Here is a 22,153-nt window from a genome sequence, read left to right on the forward strand (position 1 = left end):
AAGAGGCCATGGTTGCCTCTCAGGGTCTCCAGGGACTGCAGAGACCAACCCCTTCCTCTAGGACATCTTCCTCAGGTGGGCCACCAGCCGGCTCCAGGGGCCCCACTGCCCCCTCTTGCCCCGTCGAAAGCAAGAAGTGACTCAATCTGTTGACCAAGAAGCATGGTCCTCACAGGGAGACAGCTCCAGGTTCAATCTGCCCTATCGCTTAGCTGTGTAACCTTGGACTAGTTGTTTACTCTCACCAAATTTCAGTTTCCTCATTTGTAAAATGGGAATGAGAATGATAGGACCCAGCTTTTAAAGTAATTATGAGACATAGATGAGATCATATGTATTCAATCAATTGTGTCTGACACACATTAGCTCTCATTTACTAAGCTCTTAGAACTGGTTCATTCATTTATGTACATTCATTTATTCATTCATTCGGCCTCTTGAACTATATGTTTCTTGTTCCCCCTTCCCACATTGGGCTTTCCCATGGAGCTCACTCAGCCAGGATGGGGACAAACAGATACTAATCAGGGCCTTTGATTTAGGTTTCCAGGCAGAACTGGTTCCTAGGGGTACCCAACTCCCAAGGAAAGAGGAACCACATTCCCCAGACAGGTGTGGGCTGACCTGTCAACCTATCCCCCCAGGCTTTTCTGAGACTCAAAACTGGAGATTTTGGCCAAAAGGGCAGTGACAGGAAAGGGGAATGGGAAGGGGCACGGGGAGAGCTACCTTGACACAACCATCTGCTTACGGCCTCGGACATGGAGGTCCTCATTCTCTTGTTGGAGGGTGGTGATTTTCTCCTCCAGCATCAGGTTTTTTTCTTTCTGTAACAAATCAGAATGAGCTCAGAAAGCCACCAAACTCACATGGTGCAATGCATGCCATCAGCTCCCTCTTATCTGTGGTCACTGAAATCACTGACTCATTCGAGACCAAATGTTACATTTCATGGAGCAACACGATTACTTAAAAAAACAAAATTAAGGAGTGAACAGAGGGCTGCCAATTTTTAATTTTGCCACATGAGAACATTAAGAAAATAATATAGCCACTACCAACTAATATCTCCATTCGTTCAAAAGAGAATGGATATTTTTGGTTCTCTAAAAGTCAAAAGGATATAACCCATATAAATAAAATTGTGCCTGTTTTGCTACGCCACAAAAATGGTTGAACAAAGTTTATAGGGAACATTTGAAATGGTCTGATTAAAATATAGGCTCACAGGACCAGGGAGACTTCTTCCAGAGCAACATAATCTCTGTTCAGACTCAACCCTCAGTTTCCAGGGCCTCCCTTCTCCGGGAAACAAAGCCACCTGTGTCCTTAATGCCCACCACTCCCCAGGCCTGTCCTTGCTGACTCTGGCCTCCCATATGTCTGATTTTTCAGCCTTCCTCGGTCGCTGCCTGATATGTGACATCTGCCAGCCCCTCCTAACTAGCCAGGCTACCTGCCCTGGTATCACCCAAGTTCCAGCAACATGAGTAGCCAAGAAATTTGCAGGATTCAGATGACAAGGAGCCACTGCTTGACCCAGATGGGCCACAGAACCACCTCAGCTATCTCAGCGGCCAGCATGGGTGGCAGGTCAAAGCTGGTGGGAGCCTCATCAATGCACTGACCTGCCTTCTGTACACTTTACAGAGGAAATGCCCAGAAAGCAGAAACCTGCGGCTGTACCCCCAGCCACGGCCCGCCACGTACCACTGTTTCCATAAGGATCAGCCGCTTGTCTAGCTCATGAATACGCTCATTCTTCATCTCGACGACAAAGTGCAAGCTCTCCAGCTCCTGCTCCCAGAACTGACTGGGGCTCCCGTAATCCTAGATAGGGAAATAGAGTGACGTCATCAGACCAGCAGGCAGACAGGTGTGGGTTACGTCTCTCCGCCCCATTCTGCTTCCAACTTACTTTTGCATTTACAGAAGTCATCTCCCCTTCTTAGCCCAGGGAAAGTGTTTGTATACTTATCTCCTTCTATCCAAGTAACACCCTTGAGGCATCACAGATGAGGAAACCCTGGCTCAGATGGGTTCAGTTGCTTGTGCTAAGTGGTAGGTTTGCTGTTTGTACCCAGTTCTCTCTGAATTCAGAGCCTGAGCATGTTACTATCGCAGGTGTTTCTCTCTGAGTCTTACTTTCCCCCCTCAATGACATGAGGACCCTGTTTCTTCCAGTCCCTTGTGAAGGGAAGAGTGTCAGGTCTGAGCCCCATCCTTGAGGAGGGACTGGACATTCCGGCTGCCCAGACCCTGACCTCCCTGGAGATTACAGGTGTACTGCCACCTGCCTGGATATGCTTCTTGTAGTTTCGGCTCAGAATGGATTCTTCTACTCTCTTCATCTTGGCCTGGAAGGCCTCCAGCTGTGAGGTCAGTCCATCAATGGTCTCCTAGAGAAGGGGGCAGGAAAGAGATGATCAATGCCTGGTTCCCAAAGGCTGTAGGTGTACTTCTCCACATCCCAGACGGGGATCAAAAGTTCTTCAGTCTGTTTTGGCTCTGACCTAACCAACAATGCAGGCTTCAGCCAGTGGTTGAAACATCCTAGCCCCACCCCTTTTTCTAAAGCCTTTAATGACAATAGTCTTGGGGACGATGTCCTGGGATTCAAGGCTGGTGTTAGCTTGGCACTCACAGTACATCCAAACCAGGCTCCAGACATTTTCCAGTGTCATCTCTCACTGCTCTCTTCTACACAACTTCTCCTGCAGCCAAATATTACATCGCTCCTCCAACTGCAAGGTGCGTCCTTGTCTCCATAGTTTCCCCCGTAAGAATTTCCTCCACCCAAACCTTGCCCATTACCTTTAGGATAGAGTGAAACCCCTTAGAATGGCTTACAGGCTTCCCACGTTATAGCTCTTGCCTATCTCTCTAGCTTCAGCTCTCTCTCCCACTCATACTCCATACCCAGGCACTTTGGACTTCTTTCAGTCCCATGGGTAGGCTGTATTTTCCCCCTTTCCTCCATGCCTTTGAACACCCAGCTGTTTGTTTTTTTTTCCTCTTCTGCCTAAGGCACCCTTCTTACCCTTCTTTATCTGAAGAATTCCAATTCCTCCTTCAGGTTCTGGCTTACATCTCACTGCCTTTGGGAAATCCCTGACCAGCCAAATTGGGTCAGATGCCTTTTCTCATGCTTCTCTGTATATCCACCCACCACTGATCACTCTGTGGTACCCAGCCCATGAAGTCTCTAAGATCCTCCCAATAGTCCTTGGAATACTAGACCAACCCTGATCTGAAATCAAGTCCTCTTGAGCTGAGAGCCTGGTTGCCACATCGAGGGGTCTGCATACACGGTAGGCAATCGTCACCATCCCTCACACCCAGGGAGGGGCCATCAGCTTTGGCTGCTTTGGGGCTCCATGCTGCTTTCCTACAAGTGCTCCCCTACTCACAGGGACTGTCGTGGCCCAACCCTTCTCACCTGCAGGGCTGTCTTGGCCTCCTGGAAGGAATGGGTGAGGGCTTCTTTCTCTTGCTCGTATGAGGCCTGAAGGTCTGTAGGGAAAGGAGACCACTGTGAGTTCAGACACCCAGGCACTTTACCCTAAAGCCTTCTGGCAGGCCCCACGAGGGCCAGAGAGCACAGGTAACCACCTGGGGCTCATAGGGACCAGGAGTCTGGGAATGCTCTTATTCATCCTTCTATCTCATGGGCTTGGCACTGTGCCAGAAATACAGTAGATATTTAACAAAAGGTCATGGAAATGGAAACAAATTATATCCTGGGAGCAACTGTGAACCCTACCAGATTGTGGGTACCATCCACACCTCACTGAGGCTAAGATCCAAAAAATCTTGCAGAAAGCTTGTTGGCCTTAAACCACAGCATGATGTGGAAAATGCGTAGGGCTAGTGTTTTCTAAGCTGGGTTAGCCAAGTCATGAAATTACGAAATCATGAAATCATTTTGTGCCAAATCACGGCACAAAACTGAAGTACATTAGATTTGGGGCCAGGAAGTCTACCTGGTCCTGATTCTGCTTCAATAAAACTGGGAAATGTTTGGGAGATCACTTGAAATATCTAGAAGTCCTGTTACCTCACAGACGTACTGTGAAATGGGTCAATAAGCCAGGCCTACTTGTCTCTAAGGGGCAAGGAAAGGACATGCAAGGGCTTTCCAGACTGGGCAGTGCTGTGCAGAGCTGGACTTATATTTTTCATCTCCCCTTCTCTACAAAGTTCCTTCTGGAAAATTCCAAACTTGTCTCAATTGAAAGAAGACAACTCAGAAATGACCAATCAGTGGTGGGGTGGGAAATAGGACAGAGAGGACAGAAAAGTTTAATACAGCCAAAGTACCAGGTATACCAGGGACCTGTGTCAGGGTGGCCAGTGACCCAGAGAAAAGAATGTTCGGTAACAGAAATGTGTTAGAGCTGTAAAACATGGATAGCATCAGCTATTATAAAAATTTCAGACTTATTTTTTTTTAAATTATGGGCTTAACTTGCCTAGTTAATTTGCCTATCAAAACAGGTTCTGGTTCCACATAAGAAAGAGAAAGCACACTCCATCTAGTCTGTCCTACTGAATATAGCTACAAAAACTGGACAGAATAAATGGAGCAGCTATTTTCAGATTCTGGAAAGTAAATGGTAGCAGGCAGACTGGGCAAGAAGACCAGAATTTGAAGTACCACTGAACCAGAAAACTTAAACAAGACCCGGAATCTCATGCATTCAAACATTCAAAATAAAATTGCTCAGCATATGAATCCAAAATGGCTCAGTATGCAATTCCCAACACTCAGGATACAAAGTAGCGGGAAAATCTCAACTTGCCTGAGAAAAGAAATTCAACAGATGCCGACACTGAGATGCTACAAATACTGGAATTATTAACAGAGACTGGAAGGTAGCCATTATAAAAATGATCCATGAAGTAAGGGTGAACACTCTTGAAAAGAATGGGGAAATAGAAAGTCTTAGCAAATAAACAGAGGATATTAAGAATACCAGAATGGGCCAGGGAGCTGTGTCCTACACAACTAGACTGAGAAACAACGGCTTGAACCAGAGTGGGGGGTGGGGGCAGAAGAAAGGAGGTAAAAAAAAAGAAATTATTCAAACTGAACAAAAAAGAGAAAATACTGGAAAAAAATGAACAGAGCCTCAGTGACCTTTAAGACAATCCCACAATGTGTAACATTTGTGTCATCAGGGTCTCACTCAGAAAGAGAAGAGAAACAGTGCAGTGCAGAAAAACATTTGAAGAAAGAATTGTTCCCAAATCTGGCAAAACATAAACCTATAAAAATGCTCACTGAACTCCAAACAAGTAAACCCAAAGGAATCCACACCCAGACACGTCATTATTAAAAATGAATGACAAAGACGAAATCTGGAATGAAATCAAAGAAAAATAGTGTATTACTTACTTAGAGGAAACAAGAATCTGAATGACTGAATTTCTCATTCGAATCTTTGGCGACTAGAAGGAATAAGAATATTTTAAAACTGCTGAAATAAAAGGACTATAAATCCAGAATCCTATATCCAGTGAAAATATCCTTTAGGAAAGACAGTGAAATAAAGACATTCTCAGATAAAGGAACACTAAAAGAATTCGTCACCAGGAGACCTGCTCTAAAAGAATTGCTCAAGGAAATTCTTCAGACAGAAGGTAATTGATACCAGATATAAACTTGGAACTTCAGGAATACAGGAGGAGAAACAGAACTGGTAAACACCTAGGTGAACATAACAGACTATTCTTCCCTCGAGCTCTTTGAAATATGGTTGATGGTTAAAAGCAAAAATTATGATGTTGGGTATTCAGTGGACTATATCTGAATGGACTAAATAAAACGAAAACAAAAGCCAACCAACCAAACAAAAAAACCCAACCAACTATGTGCTCTTTACAAGTAACCCGCTTTAAATATGTGTCACTTAAAAGTAAAAGAGTGGAAAAACCAGGGGCTGGCCCGGTGGCGCTGGCAGTTAGAGCTCCATGCTTCTAACTCCGAAGACTGCCGGTTCGATTCCCCATGGGCCAGTGGGCTCTCAACAACCAAAAAAAAAAAAAAAAAAAAAAAAGAGTGGAAAAACAAAACAAAATTAATCAAAAAAAAGCTGTAGTGGCTATCTTATTTTCAGGTGAAGTACACTTGAGAATAAGGGAGATTATCAAGAATGAAATACATTACATGACAATAAAGGGGTCAATTCTCCAAGAAGATATCACAATCCTAAGTGCTTGTATACCTAACAATGGTTCTTCAAAACATATGAAGCAAAAACTGATAGAACGTAAAGGGGAAATAGACAAATGCACTATTATAGTTGGAAACTTCCACACTCCTTAGAATTCAATAGAAAAAATAAACAGAAAATCAGTAAGAATATAACAGAACTGAGTAAGACCATCAACCAACTTGATTTAACTGACTCAATTTACAAAGTACTCAATCTAACAATAGCAGAATGCACATTCTTTTCAAGTGCACATGAAACATTCACAAGATAGACCATATCCTGAATTATAAAACAAATCTTAACAAATTATGAAAGGAGCGAAATATAAACTATGTTCTCTGATCATAATGGAATCAAACTGGAAATCAGTAACAAAAAGAGAGCTGGAAAATCTCCTGATATTTAGCAGGAAATATACTTCTAACTATTCAATGAGTCAAAAAGGAAGTCTCAAGGGAAATCAGAAAATATTTTGAACTGGACAAAAATAAAATTACAAAATGCCAATTTGTGGAATGCAGATAATGCAATGCTTAGGGGGAAATTTATAGCACTAAGTGCTTATATTAGAAAAGGAGAAAGGTCTCAAATCAATAATCTAGGCTTCTGGTTTAAGAAATCAAGAAAAGATCTAACTAAGCATAAAACAAGTAGGCAGAAGGAAGGAAATAAAAATAACAGAAATCAATGAGATTGAAAATGGAAAAAAAATCAATAAAACCAAAAGCTGGTTCTTTGACAGGATTAATAAAATTGATAAACCTCAAGTAAGACAGACAACGAGAAACAGAGAACTCACAAATTACCAAAAAGGGGATATCACTACAGGCACAGAAGATATTTAAAATAATATTAAGAAACTACTACAAACAATTCTATGCATATAAACTTGACAACTTAGATAAAATGTACCAATTCCTGAACTACTATAAACTACCAACACTCGTGCAAGGTAAAATACATTACCTGGACATTCCTTTAACTATGAAAAACTTTGAATTTATAATTAAACACTTTCTGGAAAAGAAATAGCCAAGCACAGATGATTTCACTTGCAAATTCTACTACCGTGTTTCCTTGAAAATAAGACCTAGCCAGACCATCAGCTCTAATGCATCTTTTGGAGCAAAAATTAATATAAGACCCAGTCTTATTTTAATATAAGACCAGGTCTATAATATAATATTAATAATTAATATAATATAATATAATATAATATAATATAATACCAGGTCTTATATTATTTTTTGCTGCAAAAGATGCATTAGAGCTGGTGATGGTTCGGCTAGGTCTTATTTTTGGGGAAACATGGTAAACATTTAAAAATGATATAACACCAATCCTATACTCTTCCAGAAACAGAAGAGGGGAGGACATTTCCCAACTCATTTCATGAGGCAAACTGTACCCTGATACTCAACCAAACACAGGGCACAAAAAAAACATATACCTACATCCCTCATAAAAATACATAAAAAAGTTCAGTAAAATATTAGCAAATCAAATTCAGCAATATATAAAAAAGAATACTATCCCATGAATAAGGGGGGCTTATGCCAGGAATGCAAAGCTAGGAATGCAATATTTGAAAACTCAAATCAATGTAATCCACCATATTAACAGCCTAAAGAAGAAAAACCTTACCATCATATGAATCATAGATCTAAATGTAAAACCTAAAACTGTAAAATTTTTAGAAGACAACATAGAAGAAGATGTGTTCCCTGGGATTCAGCAAAGAGCTTTTAGATATGACACCAAAAGCATAATCAATAAAAGAAAAAATAACAAATTGGAATTTATCAAAATGAAAAGCTTTTCTTTATGAAGGACACTGTTAAGAGAATGAACAAACACCCAACAGACTAGAAGAAAATAATTGCAAATACAAAGGACTCGTATCAAAAAAAAAAAAAAAAAAGATCTCTCAAAACTCAACAGTAAGAACAAATGAGCTAATTAAAATGGGCAAAATATTTGAAAGGATATTGGACCAGAGAATATACAGATAGCAAATAAGCACAAGAAAAGCTGTTCCACATAGTTATAATTGAATGCAAATTTAACCCATGAGGAAATATCACTGCACACCTATTAGAATAACTAAAATTTAAAATATTGACAAGTGTTGGCAAGAAAGAATAGTGGAATTCATACGTTGCTGATGGAAATGTAAAGTGATGGCCACTCAGGAACACAGTTAGCCATTTCTCATAAGCTAGACATACATTTATTACATGACCTATCAATCCCGTGCCTATGGATTTACCTGAGAGACACAGAAACATATGTCCACACAAAAACCTGTACACAAATGTTTAGAAGAGTTCTATTTATAACCACCTCAAATTGGAAATAACCCAGTGTCTCACAAGTGAATGAATGAACAATGGATCACATCAGCAATGAAAAAGAATGAGCTAATGATACATGCAGCAACTTGGATAGATCTCAAAAGCATCCTGATGAGTGAAAGAAGTCAATTTAAAAAATGATATGGTTTTATTTTGTTTACATAACAGCCTCAAAAAGACAAAACTATAGTGATGCCGGGGGTTGGGGTAGGGGAGAATACAAAAGGACAGCCTGAGAGAATATTTTGGGGTAGATGGAACTGTTTTTTTTATCAGATTATGGTGATGGCTACATGAATCTATATACGTGTTAAGATTTATGGAACTGTACACCAAAAAAAGTCAATTTTACTGTATTATATTTTTAAAAATAAAAAATAGTAAATGAAAGGCAACAAAGGGTCATCAAATGTGAAAAACCACCACTAGCCTCTCCCAGTTATCTGTATACCTCCCTCCAAAACAAAGAAAAGCCCACATATTTTCCCCATGCTATGCTTTTATTCATTTCATACATGCTTTCATAGCATCTAATATGTGCCAAGCAATTTGAAAATACCTATGAAAGAATTCTGACTGATGGGAAGAACTCAAGACCCTTCTCCTGTGGGGTTTTATAATTGGAAAATTTTTTTATCAATATATTTATAATGCTAAAAAGAATATTAAAGCAGTGCTTGGAAAACAGAGTTGTTTCCCCACAATAGCTTTGAGAGATAGGGAAGGTAGATTTTAGAGAGGTAAAAAGTGAACTGAGATTCAAGGTAGATTTTTAAAGACATAGAAACTGAACTGAGGTCAAATGACAAGCCCAGTTTCACAGGGTGTATCAGTATTAAAACACAACTCTTCAAATTCCCAAGGCAAGGGCTTTAGTTTTATTTCAAAACATTTTGTGTTAATGTTGCGATATGTTTCAAGATTCTTAAAATTCTTCAGACCTCTGTTCTAGTTAGTCCATTTCTGGGAATCGAAGGACATAATGTGAAATGTGGGCATATCTTTATGCAAAATATGTTTAGTGCAGTGTTGTGTACAGTAGTTAAAATCTAGGTATCTAGACTCATGGGAAATAAGGAAACCCATGTATGCAATGGTCTGGCCTTTATAAACATTTTAGTAGCAGCATAATTACATGGAAACATGTTTGATACAATGTTAAATGAAAAGAACAGTATATAATTTTACCTAATAAATAATCATCACTGTGTTTTTAAAAGATAAATAATTCTGGGGAAAGGTCATGCAAATACTGATGATTAAAGGGAAAATTGGCATAACATTTTCTAGGTCGATTTTAATAGCATCAACAATATCTTGTATATCTTTCCAAAGAAGATACACAAATGGCCAACAAGCACATGAAAAGATGTTCAGCAAGATTAGCCATCAGGGACATGCGAATGAAAACCACGATGAGATATCCCTTCGTACCCACTAGGAAGGCGGTACTAATAGCAACAGCAACCAAGATAACAAGCGTTGGCAAGGATGTGGTTCACCTGGAAGTTGTGCACTGCTGGTGGGAATGTAAAATGGTGCACCCACCACTGTGGAAAATAGTTTGGTGGTTTCTCAAAAAGTTAAGCATAGAATAACCATATGACCCAGCAATTCTACTCCTGGGTGTACACCCAGGGGAACTGAAAGCAGGTGTTCAAGCAGGTGCTTGTACCAGGGGCACTATTCGCACTGGCCAAAGGCTGGGGGAAGACCATACGTCCATGAGCTAATGAATGGAAAACAAAGCGTCGTGTGTCCATGCCAGTAATAATGGAATATTATTCAGCCATAAAAAGGAAGGGAGTAATTTCTAAAGTGGGGGGCGGGGAGGAATGGAATGCAAATGCTGCAACATGAATGAGCCTTGGAAACATCACACTGGGTGACGGAAGCCAGAGTGAGGGCCACAGGTTGGGACGCCATTAGTGAGTGTACAGAATGGACAAAGCCATGAGACACAGAGCAGATAGGTGGTTGCCAGGGGCTGGGGGATGGGAGGTATGGGGAGTGCTTGGTGAGTAGAGGGGCTACTTTTGGGGTGATGACAGTGTTAGAAGTGGTTAGTGGTGATGGTTGTAGGGCATCGTGAATGTACTAAAGGCTACCAATGGCAAATCTTATGTGTATTTTACCAAAACACACACACACACACACACACAGATTCTATTAAGATGTTATTCTAATGATAAAATCATGAATGTGGCCAAGATTTTACAAAATGGAGTTCACTGTGTAAGTATCATTGCCATTGGAAAAAATGGCAAAAGTTTGAAATAACCTGAAAGCCTAACCAAAAGGAATCAGAAATAAACAAGGATACACATTGGAATGCTATGTTGTCACTAAAACTTGTATTACAGAAGTTTAATGACAAATTGTTAATACAATTCAAAGTAAAAAAAAAAAAATCAATTTATCTCCTCCCTCACAAAGTATGTGGGTGTGTATAGATGTATATTCTATGTTTATACAAACAAACAAACAAACAACAACAAAAAAAATGAAAGGGATCTATATCAAAGGGGTAACAGTGACCAGTTCTGGGTGGAATTGCACACAATTTTAATTTTCTCAATAAAATAATACTAATAATTATTTGCTAAATATCTTGCAAAATAACAGGCACTCTTCTAAATCCTATCTGTCTCTCTGTCTATCTATCTATCTGTTTGTCTGTCTATCTATCTATCTATTTAAAAATTAAATTAAAGACCTTATGAACGAGGTTTAACTAACTTCTTCCAGGTTACACAGCTGGTAAGTGGTAGAGCTGGGATTCAAACCCAGGGCCTGTAGCTGCAGAGTCTGAGATGTTAAGCACTATGTTATAAAACCTTTTTGTTTAATCGTAGATTCTAAATTTTCTATGACGACCATATTTGGTGAGATAAGAGGAAGAAAAGCTATCTGAAAAAAAATTATCAACCGAACCGAAAATTGTAAGCGCTGTCATTATGGTGGAGAAGGAATATGGATATTATAAAGTTCTCCTATATGTCTAGGTTTTTCAAATTTCCTTTAAGGAATATGAATTGCTTTCAAAATGGAAAGAAAATAAAACCTCTCAAATAAGGTCAAACAAGGCATGGGGTCAGACTTTTAAAGCTATGCCCCAAAGGACAAGTCCAAGGACTCTACAGACTCCAGTCCTGAAGTAGCCAACAGCTTGTGGACCAAAGGTAAGAGGGAGGGGCCGGTGGGAGTCTGCCTGTGAACTTGGCAGAAGGCCCCCGAAGGAGGGCCTTTCCATGTCTCCCAAGAGCAGTATCTCCATCCTTACCTTTTAGGGCTGCCTCATGCTCTCCCTCCAGGACTCTTCGCTGTTCGTCCAGCTTCTCTCGAAGCTCTAGCTCCCTCTCCTTCTCCACCTGGGGGTGTGTGTGCAGAGCAAGATGAGATTGAGTAGGCCCAGGTTCAGCAGAGCCTTACTTCCTCACATGCAGACCCCGGGGCTATGTGAAGCTGCACAGGTGATCAGAGTCCCACCCCCTCATCTGAGTGATGGAAATGACATGTGCCCAGAGAGGGCACAAGACCTCCAAGACACAGCACGTGTGGCCAACTTTGCCTTCTTTAGGGTTTGGGGGTGATGGTGGTCCCAGAGAATTGTCTAGGTAGAAAGGGATTTAAGAGTCTTCTAATCCTTATGTCCACTCAAAGCAGGAAGCCCTCCTACTGCGTTAGAGTGTTTCCCCATCTTTCTTTGCACATAATGAATCTAATGAATTACATGCAAGCAGTTACAAATATTTGTTCAACAGATAAATGACTTCCTTCCTGGGAAAAGGAGTAAGAGATACTTACCACAGCAATAAAACCAAAAGTTGGTCCTCACTTAGATTTTCAAGGTTAGTGGAACAGGAGGCAAAGAGGGGGCTTGGGACTTACTTGTTGGATCCATTTCTTCTTGTCTTCTTCGTGCTGCTGGAAAATTCTGGTTATATCCTTCTGGTGCTGCTCAGCCTCCTCAGATGCACAGAGCTGGGCAGTTGTGGCTATAGGTGAGAAACCAGAACGAATGAATGAGTGAATGAATGAATGAATGAATGAATGAAATCACACTGAGCAGAAGTGGGGTAATCACACCAGCAGAGAGAGTGTGGGAGGCTGGGGCTGAGAGGTGAGAACCCTGATCTCCACTTCAGGAATGGTTTCGGTTGGGGATCAACCTCCAGAGGTAGCCCCCAAGTCTCTCGGACTTTGCAGGCCCTCCTTCAGTGCAGGAGCCAGTGGTCTCATTTGGCTCCCTAGAATCTATAGCCGAGCTGGTAACTCACAGGACAGATTCAGCCCATAAAAACGTTCTATTTGCCCTACCTAATATGTAAAAAAAAAAAAATTTAGTTGCTGATATTTAATGACTGGGCAGCTTTTACTGAACACAGATCTTCAGCTTTTCTTGAAGAAGCCACAGAAGTGACAGTGTACCCCTTGGTGCCAACCAGCAGCTGGGGCTGAGGAGCCACTGCCTCCGCTCTGGGCAGGATGTGGCTCTACGCCCTCCCCAACCCCCCCCCCCCCCAGTCCTCACCTCTCCCTGCGGAGGTGTGTGTAAGAGGTCACTTTGTCTTTGTCATGTGCTTTACCTGCTGGGGAGTGTCTGAGTGCGCGAACCCTTGCTGTTAGCATTTCCCCAGCAGGAGGCAGAGAAACTGCCATGAGCAGGAAGGAGACCAAACAGGAAGTCTAGCACGACTTAGGGAAACTTCAAAACAGGCCTTGCCAATGCTTAGACTGCGGTAAGGCAGTGACCTAGCCCCTCCATGACTCAGTTACCCAATATGTGCAATCAGGACAATAATAATAATATCTTCATCACGGGGCTATTGAGATGTTTAAGTTGGAAAACAAGGGCACTAGAAGTAATAACAGCAGGTAAGGAATACTGAGAGCTTAGCATGCCCAGGATTGTGCCCAGCTCTGTTCCAAGTGCCTCACAGCGTTTACTTAATCCTCACAACCACCCAGTGGGGTGGATACCATGATTATCCCATTTCACAGATGAGGAAACTGAGGGACAGATAAGTTATGCAACTTGCCCAAGATCTTCCAGTTCACCTCAGGGGAGAAAGCTATGAGCCTACACAATCTCTATACCACCTTATTCTGCCCTCTTATGTACAGAAAGCAGTTAAGTGTAGTGCCAGGCCTTTGAATACGCTCGATAAACGTTCTCTATTGTTCACTAAATGTTCTCTACATGTTCATCAGGGCTCATGACAAGCATCAGAAGCAAATACTATTCTTCATGTTAGTATTATAATTATAGACCTCCACAGGCAGGTCTGGCAAAGGGTGCGAAGAGAAATGTGGGGATTGGGGGCTGCTCAGCGAGAAGCCAACACAGTGGTCAGTCTGTCAGGATAGAGGAGGAGCGAGTCAGTGCCCTGGGTCCTGGTGGCTGGCAGAGGTCAAGATCAGAGAGCTTGGCATTCTCATAGATCATTTGGCTCAGGTCCCAAATGCTGGTCCACATGACCAGTACTAGACTGGCCCCAGCTGGGGAGAGGCTTATGCAAAAGCTGTATCATCACTAACAATACAGATTCTTTAGCCCCATTCCCAGAGACTCTTACTTCATTGGTCTATGGTGGGGCCCAGGATTTGCATCTTTGAAGTTAGAATGGAGAACCTCCGAATTCCGGTCCAATTGTTGATCTGGTACTTGAACGTCATCTAGAATATCCCTGACAGGCTGTAATTAAACACTTTCAGAGATGGAGAGTTCATTCTATTACTAGGCAGCTCTGAAGGTTTCAAGCCAACAACCACACAAAAAAATCCTTTGAGACTGAACTAAATTCTGCCTGCCTGTTCCTGCTATCTTGAGGCCCTAGTTCTGACCTCTGGGTCACACTATACAAGGCTTATCTTTCTTCTTCATGAAGGCACTTCAGACACTTGGAGAGAAGTGCTGTTTTATGGCAACACCTTCTTTTCAGGTAAAACATCTTCTGTTCCTTTCACAGCTGCTTACGGGACCTGGTTTTCAGATCCCTCATGAACCTGACCTTCCTTCACGGTATTCCTTCCAATTTTTCTGGATTCCTCTGAAAATTGTACTTTCCAGAAATAAACTCAGCACTCCAAGTATGGTATCAACAGCCCAGAACAGAGAAGCACAGGTCAGGACTATCACCTCCCTGATTTTAGGTATGATACTCCTATTAACGTAACCTATACAAAATCTCATGAGATAACTAAGTAGCTGTATCACCTTTGTTGGTTACAAAGTAGGAAACCTCATGGATGTCAGGGAAGGCATTTATGGGGCAGGCTACCCACCTGTGTCCCCATTGAGGGGACCTAGTTCCTGAGGTTCCTGAGGCTCTGGTCTGGGTGGCTGACCTGGTTCTCGGCGTCTCTGGAAGAAATGACACAATAAAGAGGTGGAGGTAGCAGGTGGGAGGTCAACGTGTAGATGGATACTACTACAGTAGGTGTCTTCCAAAGGCAAGACAGGACTTCTCATTGTGCCAGACCCTGCCCTGCCCTCGTCCACTTAGGCTGCCTCCTTTCCCATCCCAAGGCAGCACTGCCTCTGTGGGGAAGGGCTTCCCAGATCAGGATTTCTCATCATGACCAGGGAAACCCTCAGCCAAGAGGCTAATGACCTCTCCTTAGATTCTTGTAGCTTGGTTCCTGTCACCAACCATGGGGTCCTCCCTGCCCATTTTTTCCTTTTCCCAGGACCTGGCCAGACCTGCTTTTACCCTCACCTCCAGTAATGGCCTTGAGGTGACCTAAAACGTCCCAACCTCCAGTTCCCCTTTTTTTCTCAGGGCCTGTAGCTACCACAACTTCCAGGCAAGTTCTCCTTAAAGTTCTGGGATGCTGGGGGGCAAAGCCCATTTTACCATGCTTATTCTCTTTTAGGGGGGGCTACTTCCTCAACTGTAAGGAAGCAGAAGTACTTACCTTGCCACATGGGGTGAGACACCATAATCGGGATGCTCTATGTTGTCTTATCTACACTATTTTAGCTAATCTTCAGAACGACCCTGGGAAATAGGAATATCCCCAACTTAAAGATGAGAAGACTGAGGCAGGTTAGGATTCGATCAAGGTAGATGAGGGGATAACTGGCAGAGTCCAGTATTTGAGCCATACCTAGTAGGTGCATTAGTCAACATTGGCCAGTCAGTGTTGGTTGAATCTGAACAAAGGAGAGAACTGACGCAAAGGGATTTCTATATCACAAGGCAGTGTCGGTGGCTGGCAAATTTTCAGTTTTCATAAATGAGTAATATTTTTTTTAATAGGAGAGTTGATGTAGGTTGAAAAGTAAGGATGCTGAAAAAATTTATCTGCAGACTATCACTCTCATTTCATAAAATAGAGGACATTTTAACCTTCCAAAATATTTAACTTTCCAAAATGTAGTAAGGAAAGCTCAAGACCAGTGCTTCCAGGAAAAGGAAATGACATCCTTACTCAACATTACACAGACACTCACAACTTTAATTTTCTCTCTTCACCCCAGATAATTGAAATTTTGGCCAAGATCTGGCACTGACCTCTGGTTCAGAATTTGGGGTGGGAAAAAAATTTAAACCCTTTTGAACACTTTCCAAGATGTTCTTTAAAAAAAAAAGATATTCTAGATCCCATTTTGAGAAACACTTAAAAAAATAAGTCCGCCTATGAAAAGGCTCTTTTTCAATTGTGAATTATCACTGTGAAAGAAAAACTTTAACAGATTTTTTAAATTATCAGAATACAAATTATTAACAATTTCATGAACTTAAGAATAACTGAAATGCTGCTCGAAAGCATACTTTGGATGGGGAGCAAAGATAAGTCAAGGGAAGGCTTCTAGAACATTCTGCCCCACAGAGCCCAGCACAGAGCCTGGCACAGTGTGAGCCCCTGGCAAACTAAGTGAGGCACAGCACTTCCTCCAGGCCTTGGTGCCCCAAATCTGCCAGGCTGGGCGAGCCTGACCTCTGAGTCCTCCATCCACCTTGTGAAGACTCTGCCCTCCTCCCTTCCCAGGGGAGAGGGAGATACCTGGCCCAAGCACAAGCCAGGGAAGCTGTCAACACAGGAATCTGGGGAAGTGACAGGAGCCAGCCTCTCCACCCTGGGCTGGAGGGAGGAAGGAGATAAACACAAATGGCTGTCTCATCCCAGTTCACGCCACTGGTTACACTAATCTGGGCAACGTTTTCATTGGAGTGAGAATTCCTGAATTCCAGTCACGGGCTCTTCTGTGAACTTGGACAAATCCCTTCCCTCCTCTGGGCTCCTGCTTCCTCCTTTGTGAAGAGGCGGCGAGGAGGTCTTCGTTTAAACTCACGGCTCTCAACATTAGAGACTGGAGCCGCCTGATCGAGAACTCTGGGTCACCCGTATGTGGAGGCAAATCCTAAATCCGACCTGGTGAGACTGTATGACTGAACTCTCCAGGCCTGCGTTTTTCCTCTTGAGGTTGTGTGAAGGATTAGGTAATGCACCTGTAACGCCTGGCATATTCTAAGAGTTCAAACACTGCATAAGTTTATTACTTTATGTTTGAAAAGCATGGCGAGAACAAAGACTCCACAGTATTTTGGCGGATCTCCTAGGCTGTCATTGGCCTCGGGTTGCCTGAAATAAGATCGCAAAGTTCATGTAAAATTGTCTTCTCCCTAAGAACCATCATAGAAAGCTGAAAAGCTCTCCTCCACTCGTGGCTTCCAGATCACAGGCAGGATGTGACCTGTGCTTGAGGTCCTCGATGCTGACAAAACCACCCCTAGGATCACCCCTTCAGAATGACATTCAAGGCTCGTCACAGTCTGTCCTCAGTCTACCCTTTTCCTCCTCCTTCCCATTTTCTTTGTTCTAATCTAGGTAATGTTGGTATATAACGTTATGTAAGTTGCAGGTGTACGTCTTTAAAAGTTGTTATTTGTATACACTACAAACTGATGACCCCCAAAAGTCTAGTTTATATTTATCAACATACAGGTGACCCCCTTCGCCCATTTTGCCCTCCCTCCAACCCCTTTCTCCTCCGGTAACCATCAATCGGTTCTCTTCATCCATGAGTTTGTTTTTGTTTGGTTTGGTTTTTTAGATTCCACATATAAGTGAAATCTTATGGTACTTGTCTTTCTCTGACTTATTTCACTTAGTATCATACCTTTAAGTCTATCCATGTTGTTGCCAATAGCTTTTCAAATCAGTGTTTTTGTACTCTTTGGATAAGTACCCAGAAGCGGAATTGCTGAGTCATATGGTAGTTCTAGTCTTAATTTTTTGAGGAACCTCCATACTGTTTTCCATCGAGACTGCATCGATTTACAATCCCACCAACAGCGTGTGAAGGTTCCCTTTTCTCCACATCCCCACCAACACTTGTTATTTCTTATCTTTTTGATAATAGTCATTCTAACAGGTATGAGGTAATATCTCATTATGGTTTTGACTTACATATCCCTAATTAGTGATGATGAAACTCTTTTCAAGTGCTTGTTGCCCATCTATGTGTCTTTGGAAAAATGCCTATTCAAAGCCTCTGCTCACTTTTTAGTCAGGTTGTTTTTTGTTGTTGAATTGTCTGAGTCTTTTATATATCATGGAGCATATTTTCTTAATATTTAAGTATTCATAAACAACTTTTTCCAATTATAGTAGTAGCAATATATATTTATTGGAGTATTGCATATACTTTCTGATATCTCACTTTTTCAAATATAGTATGAGTATGTACTACACGGCATTAAATATTCTGTAAAAATATGGGTGAATTTAATCATTTAATTATCTACTGTGGAGTATTTAGATTCTTTCCATGTTCTAATATCCAAATTATGCTTTTGTTCACATACTGATGTGTAAGATTTTTTTACACATCTAAAATTACTGGCGCTACTCTCCAGAAAGATTTTACCAATGAACTCACCCAGTAACAGCACACAAGGCCAGTTTCATGGCAGCCTTGTCAACAGGGATTAGTGTCACTTTTTTTAAAATGTTGACAAACTGGCTAGGTCCAAACCAAACCCAAACACCCTATTGCACTCCCGGCTCCAGCACACGCACTCCTGCGTTCGAGACCTCCCCAAACTGCTCAAGGCCACCCCAGCTTGACATACAGGCATACCTCGGAGATATCGCAGGTTGGGTTAAAAAAGCAACATCTGTGAAACGTAAAATAGTGCAGCGCAGTTAAAGGAGGCATTCTCTACAGGCAATAATTTTTCAGGCACAGCTCAAATTTCTCCTCAGTCTCTCCCCAGGGCTGAGTTAGTTCCTAATAGCTCTAGTTTCCAGGGCCTATTCACACATGTGAAGACCTACCTGTTACCTGTGCTTCTCCTGCTAGACCAAGGGGCTCCTTGAGGACAAGGACCATTTGTGACATCCACTGTGGGTTTGCCCCAGTATCTGTCATGATGCCTGCAGCAGTATTTGTAGGAATGTGGACTACGGGCCTGCTGGATTAGAACATGGGGTGTTTGTTTACCACAACTCTCCAGACTCTCCAGACCTGGAGAATCTGAGGCTGATATGTGGGCTGCGAGGCTCCAATCTACAATCTGTAGGTGATTCTGATGCTCCTAATAGCCTCAGGACACACTGCCCAGAACTGAGTAAGAATTGATAAGCAACCACCGCAGGGAAAATCCCCAGGTTGCGCCCTGGCTGCTTCCTGCTCAGACGTCAGAGAGCAGAGCTCCCCCTGCACTGGAGAGGAAAGGAGCAGAGAGGGAGACCAGGAATTTCCCCTTCCAAAAGTAGAGCCAGGAGAGGCATAGGACTGGGTGGGACATCCAGATTGAGCTCTGGAAGAGGGATGGCAGCTTCCTGAGACAATGAAAACTGGGAAGAAGAAAACGACAGAGGTGGCAGCTGGCAGCACAGGCAGTAGGGAGAACCCAGGCCTGGGGGAGAGGCCAGGAGACCCCGCTTCCATCTTGATTGTGTGACTTTAGGGAAGTCCCTTCTCCCCTCTGGACCTCGCTTTCTCTATCTATGATAGGTCAGCATTAGAACAGATGTTCTCCTCGGTCCTTCTGAACTCCAGGGCAGCCCTCCAACTGAGAAGCCAGGAAACAGGATCCCTGTATCTTGATAACATGGACAGTTCTGCGGCCCAGCTCCTGGTTGTCAAGCAGCCGAGAGCCTGGTCTGAGTTCAACCTGAAGCAAACCTGGTCCGTAGGAGGTGGCTGCCAAAATCAGATAGAGTTAAGGCAGAGTGGGAGGACAGTGTCCAGAGCTGTGGAGAAGCCAGACGAGCTCCGATTGGGCCGGGTGACACCCCCTAGAATATATTTGCATTTTGGAGGGTAAGTTGACAAACTGGAATGTATCCAAAAGGAACCGACAGGATGTGGAAAGACTTAAAACCAAATTATAGGAGGGACTCTTCATGGAACAACAGTTGCTCAGACTCAAGAATAGGTAAGACGACCTGGCCACTGGCTTCAGATCTCTGCAGAACGGCAGAAGCTGCTAGTGTGTGGTCCACAGCCTTGGGGGGCAGGGTTGTGTTCAAGGACTAAAAGTTTCAAGAAGTTATGGCTCAACATGAAGAAGAATTTCAGAACTACCCAAACAGAGGTAGGCTGTGTTATTGGAGGGTGAGGTGTGGTGGTGGTAGTGAGCTCCTCATCACTGGTAGCATGCAAGAAGAAGCCAACTTCATTTTTCAGGGTGAACTGAGTGAGTTCAGAGGACCCTCAGCGCCAATGATCTAAAATTCTGTAAGGTATTTCCTGATGTTCAGCAAATAAAGACCTTTGATAAGCATGAAATGTTTAGTTAGTGCAGGGGGTATTAACAGCTTCAGAGAACTCTGTTGAGTATTATTCAGATGGCAGTACTTTGGGTGAATTTCCATAGTCCCATGCTAAGGCCTATGGGGTAAACTCAACTTCTCTCAGATTCTGAGACTCGCCAGGGAAATGAGTAAGGTAGAAGCCACTCAGCTAGAAGCTGCGCAGCTCGTCCTTACTTTGGGAATCCTATCAGGATGGAAGCCAACAGCAGCCTGGAGGATGGCTCGGCTTCTCCTGAAGACACTTGGTCTGACCTCGTGTTAGAGACCAGCACTCCTTCCTTTTCGAAGGACTTCAAGGCTTTGTGTATGTCTGACCGAGTGCTTTATGGCCTCAGCATTCCTGCTTAGCTTGGAGAGTTTAGTAATCACAGGCCCCTGGAGAGTTCACCTATCTCCTTCTCGGTTCCCATAAACCACAGCCCTGGCTTCCCTTGGCCACATAGTTCTGTCACACCACCTTGGCTGAGGAAGGCTTACTGGGACCCAGAAGACAGGGTGAGAAGGGCTCCTGGAGACAGTTTATTCCAATCCCCACTTCCTATTTCCAGATGGAAAAACTGAAGCCCAGAGAAGCAGAGCCCTAATGAAAATCCTGATTCAAAGCTGAGCCTGGAGTCCCTTCCGTTTCCTTAGTGCATAGACCGGCTGATCCAAGCAGCATGATGTTCAGGGGAGGGGTGATTCTGAGCCTCAAGTCACTCGGGTCACACCCCTCTGTGGTATCAGAGCTGCCTTTCCGGTATCTGGACTCAGTGTGGGTGGGGCCCCTGGCACTATTAGTTTCAGGATCTGAACAACCACAGTGAGAGCCCATTGGCTGAGAGTGGAGGCAGGAAGGAGGTGGGGGGGAGGGGACGGAGTCCCCAGGGGCCCCCACCAGGGCCTCTAGTGGAGGAAAGGCAGGGCCTAAAAATTCAGGGCTATTGAGAAATGTTAGCATTCACACACAGATTACAGCAGCTCAGATGGAATAACACCACAAACACAGGCCTCAGCTTCCCCACCTCTAAGATGGGCAGAAGTATATCGCCGAAGTAAGGCCTGAATTTGGTTTCACTTCGGTACATTGCCAGGGACACTGAAGATTTAGTTCAACTCATTTGCATGACACATTGTAGTATCAGCATTACCCATTGCCTGCCTGGGGGATGGGCCAACGTGACTACACAACCCACAAACGCAGGAGCTGCACTGGGGGCACCACCCTTTGTCTGAACACCTGTAGTGTCCCCAGAGCACCGCAAATCAGGGGCGGATGTGGTCTGATTGCTCCTGTCTGACCTTCTGATGAAAGAGATCTCAGGGGAGGATGGAACCACTTCCCGCTCAAGCACCTGCTAAGCCAGATCATGTCACACAGTCAAGCAGCCCTCATGTGCTGCGCCCAACCCCTCGTTCACAGGTGGAGGGGCTAAGGCCTAGAGAAAGGCTTTCCAACAGAGCATAGTACTCCTCTTCCTCCCTGGAGCCCGCCTTTTCTTGTCCCCTATCGGCTTCCCAGGGTGTCTGCCAGTTCCGATCGCCTTAGCGGGTCCGGCGCTGACAAACCACTCAGCTCTGCTTCTGACATTTGGGTCAGCCTGGCAGGCAGAAGGATTCTGAAGGAGCAGGACAGAAAATGGTGTCACTGGCCAGGGTGGGGGAAGAGACAGGCTGAGGGCACAGACGCACTGCCAAAAATCTACCTGTCTCCCAACCCAATGGCAAACTCCTTAATGCCAGTCCAAAGTATAGGCCCTGGCTTGCTATTTGTTTGCTGTGTGACCTTGGAGGCACACCTTCCCTCTCTGGGCTTCTGTTTCCTCT

The 22,153-nt window shown here is 43.4% G+C and overlaps 1 protein-coding gene across 2 annotated transcripts in view; it reads right to left on the bottom strand.

Moving 5' to 3' along the window:
* Positions 1-22,153, bottom strand: part of CCDC69 (coiled-coil domain containing 69) — a 32,513-nt gene that overhangs the window by 2,261 nt on the left and 8,099 nt on the right. Inside the window, exons 2-8 of one of the 2 annotated variants that reach the window (XM_081036262.1) lie at positions 14,861-14,939; positions 12,464-12,570; positions 11,856-11,943; positions 3,440-3,513; positions 2,298-2,399; positions 1,711-1,830; positions 730-827 (exon numbers count right to left, since the gene is read on the bottom strand). In XM_081036262.1, the coding sequence (XP_080892388.1) occupies positions 730-827; positions 1,711-1,830; positions 2,298-2,399; positions 3,440-3,513; positions 11,856-11,943; positions 12,464-12,570; positions 14,861-14,939 (668 nt within the window). The remainder of the gene's footprint in view (positions 1-729; positions 828-1,710; positions 1,831-2,297; positions 2,400-3,439; positions 3,514-11,855; positions 11,944-12,463; positions 12,571-14,860; positions 14,940-22,153) is intronic. The other variant, XM_081036263.1, reaches the window with a different exon arrangement.

This window comes from Rhinolophus hipposideros (genome assembly GCF_964194185.1).
Source record: "Rhinolophus hipposideros genome assembly, chromosome: 23".
Taxonomy (NCBI): Eukaryota; Metazoa; Chordata; class Mammalia; order Chiroptera; family Rhinolophidae; genus Rhinolophus; species Rhinolophus hipposideros.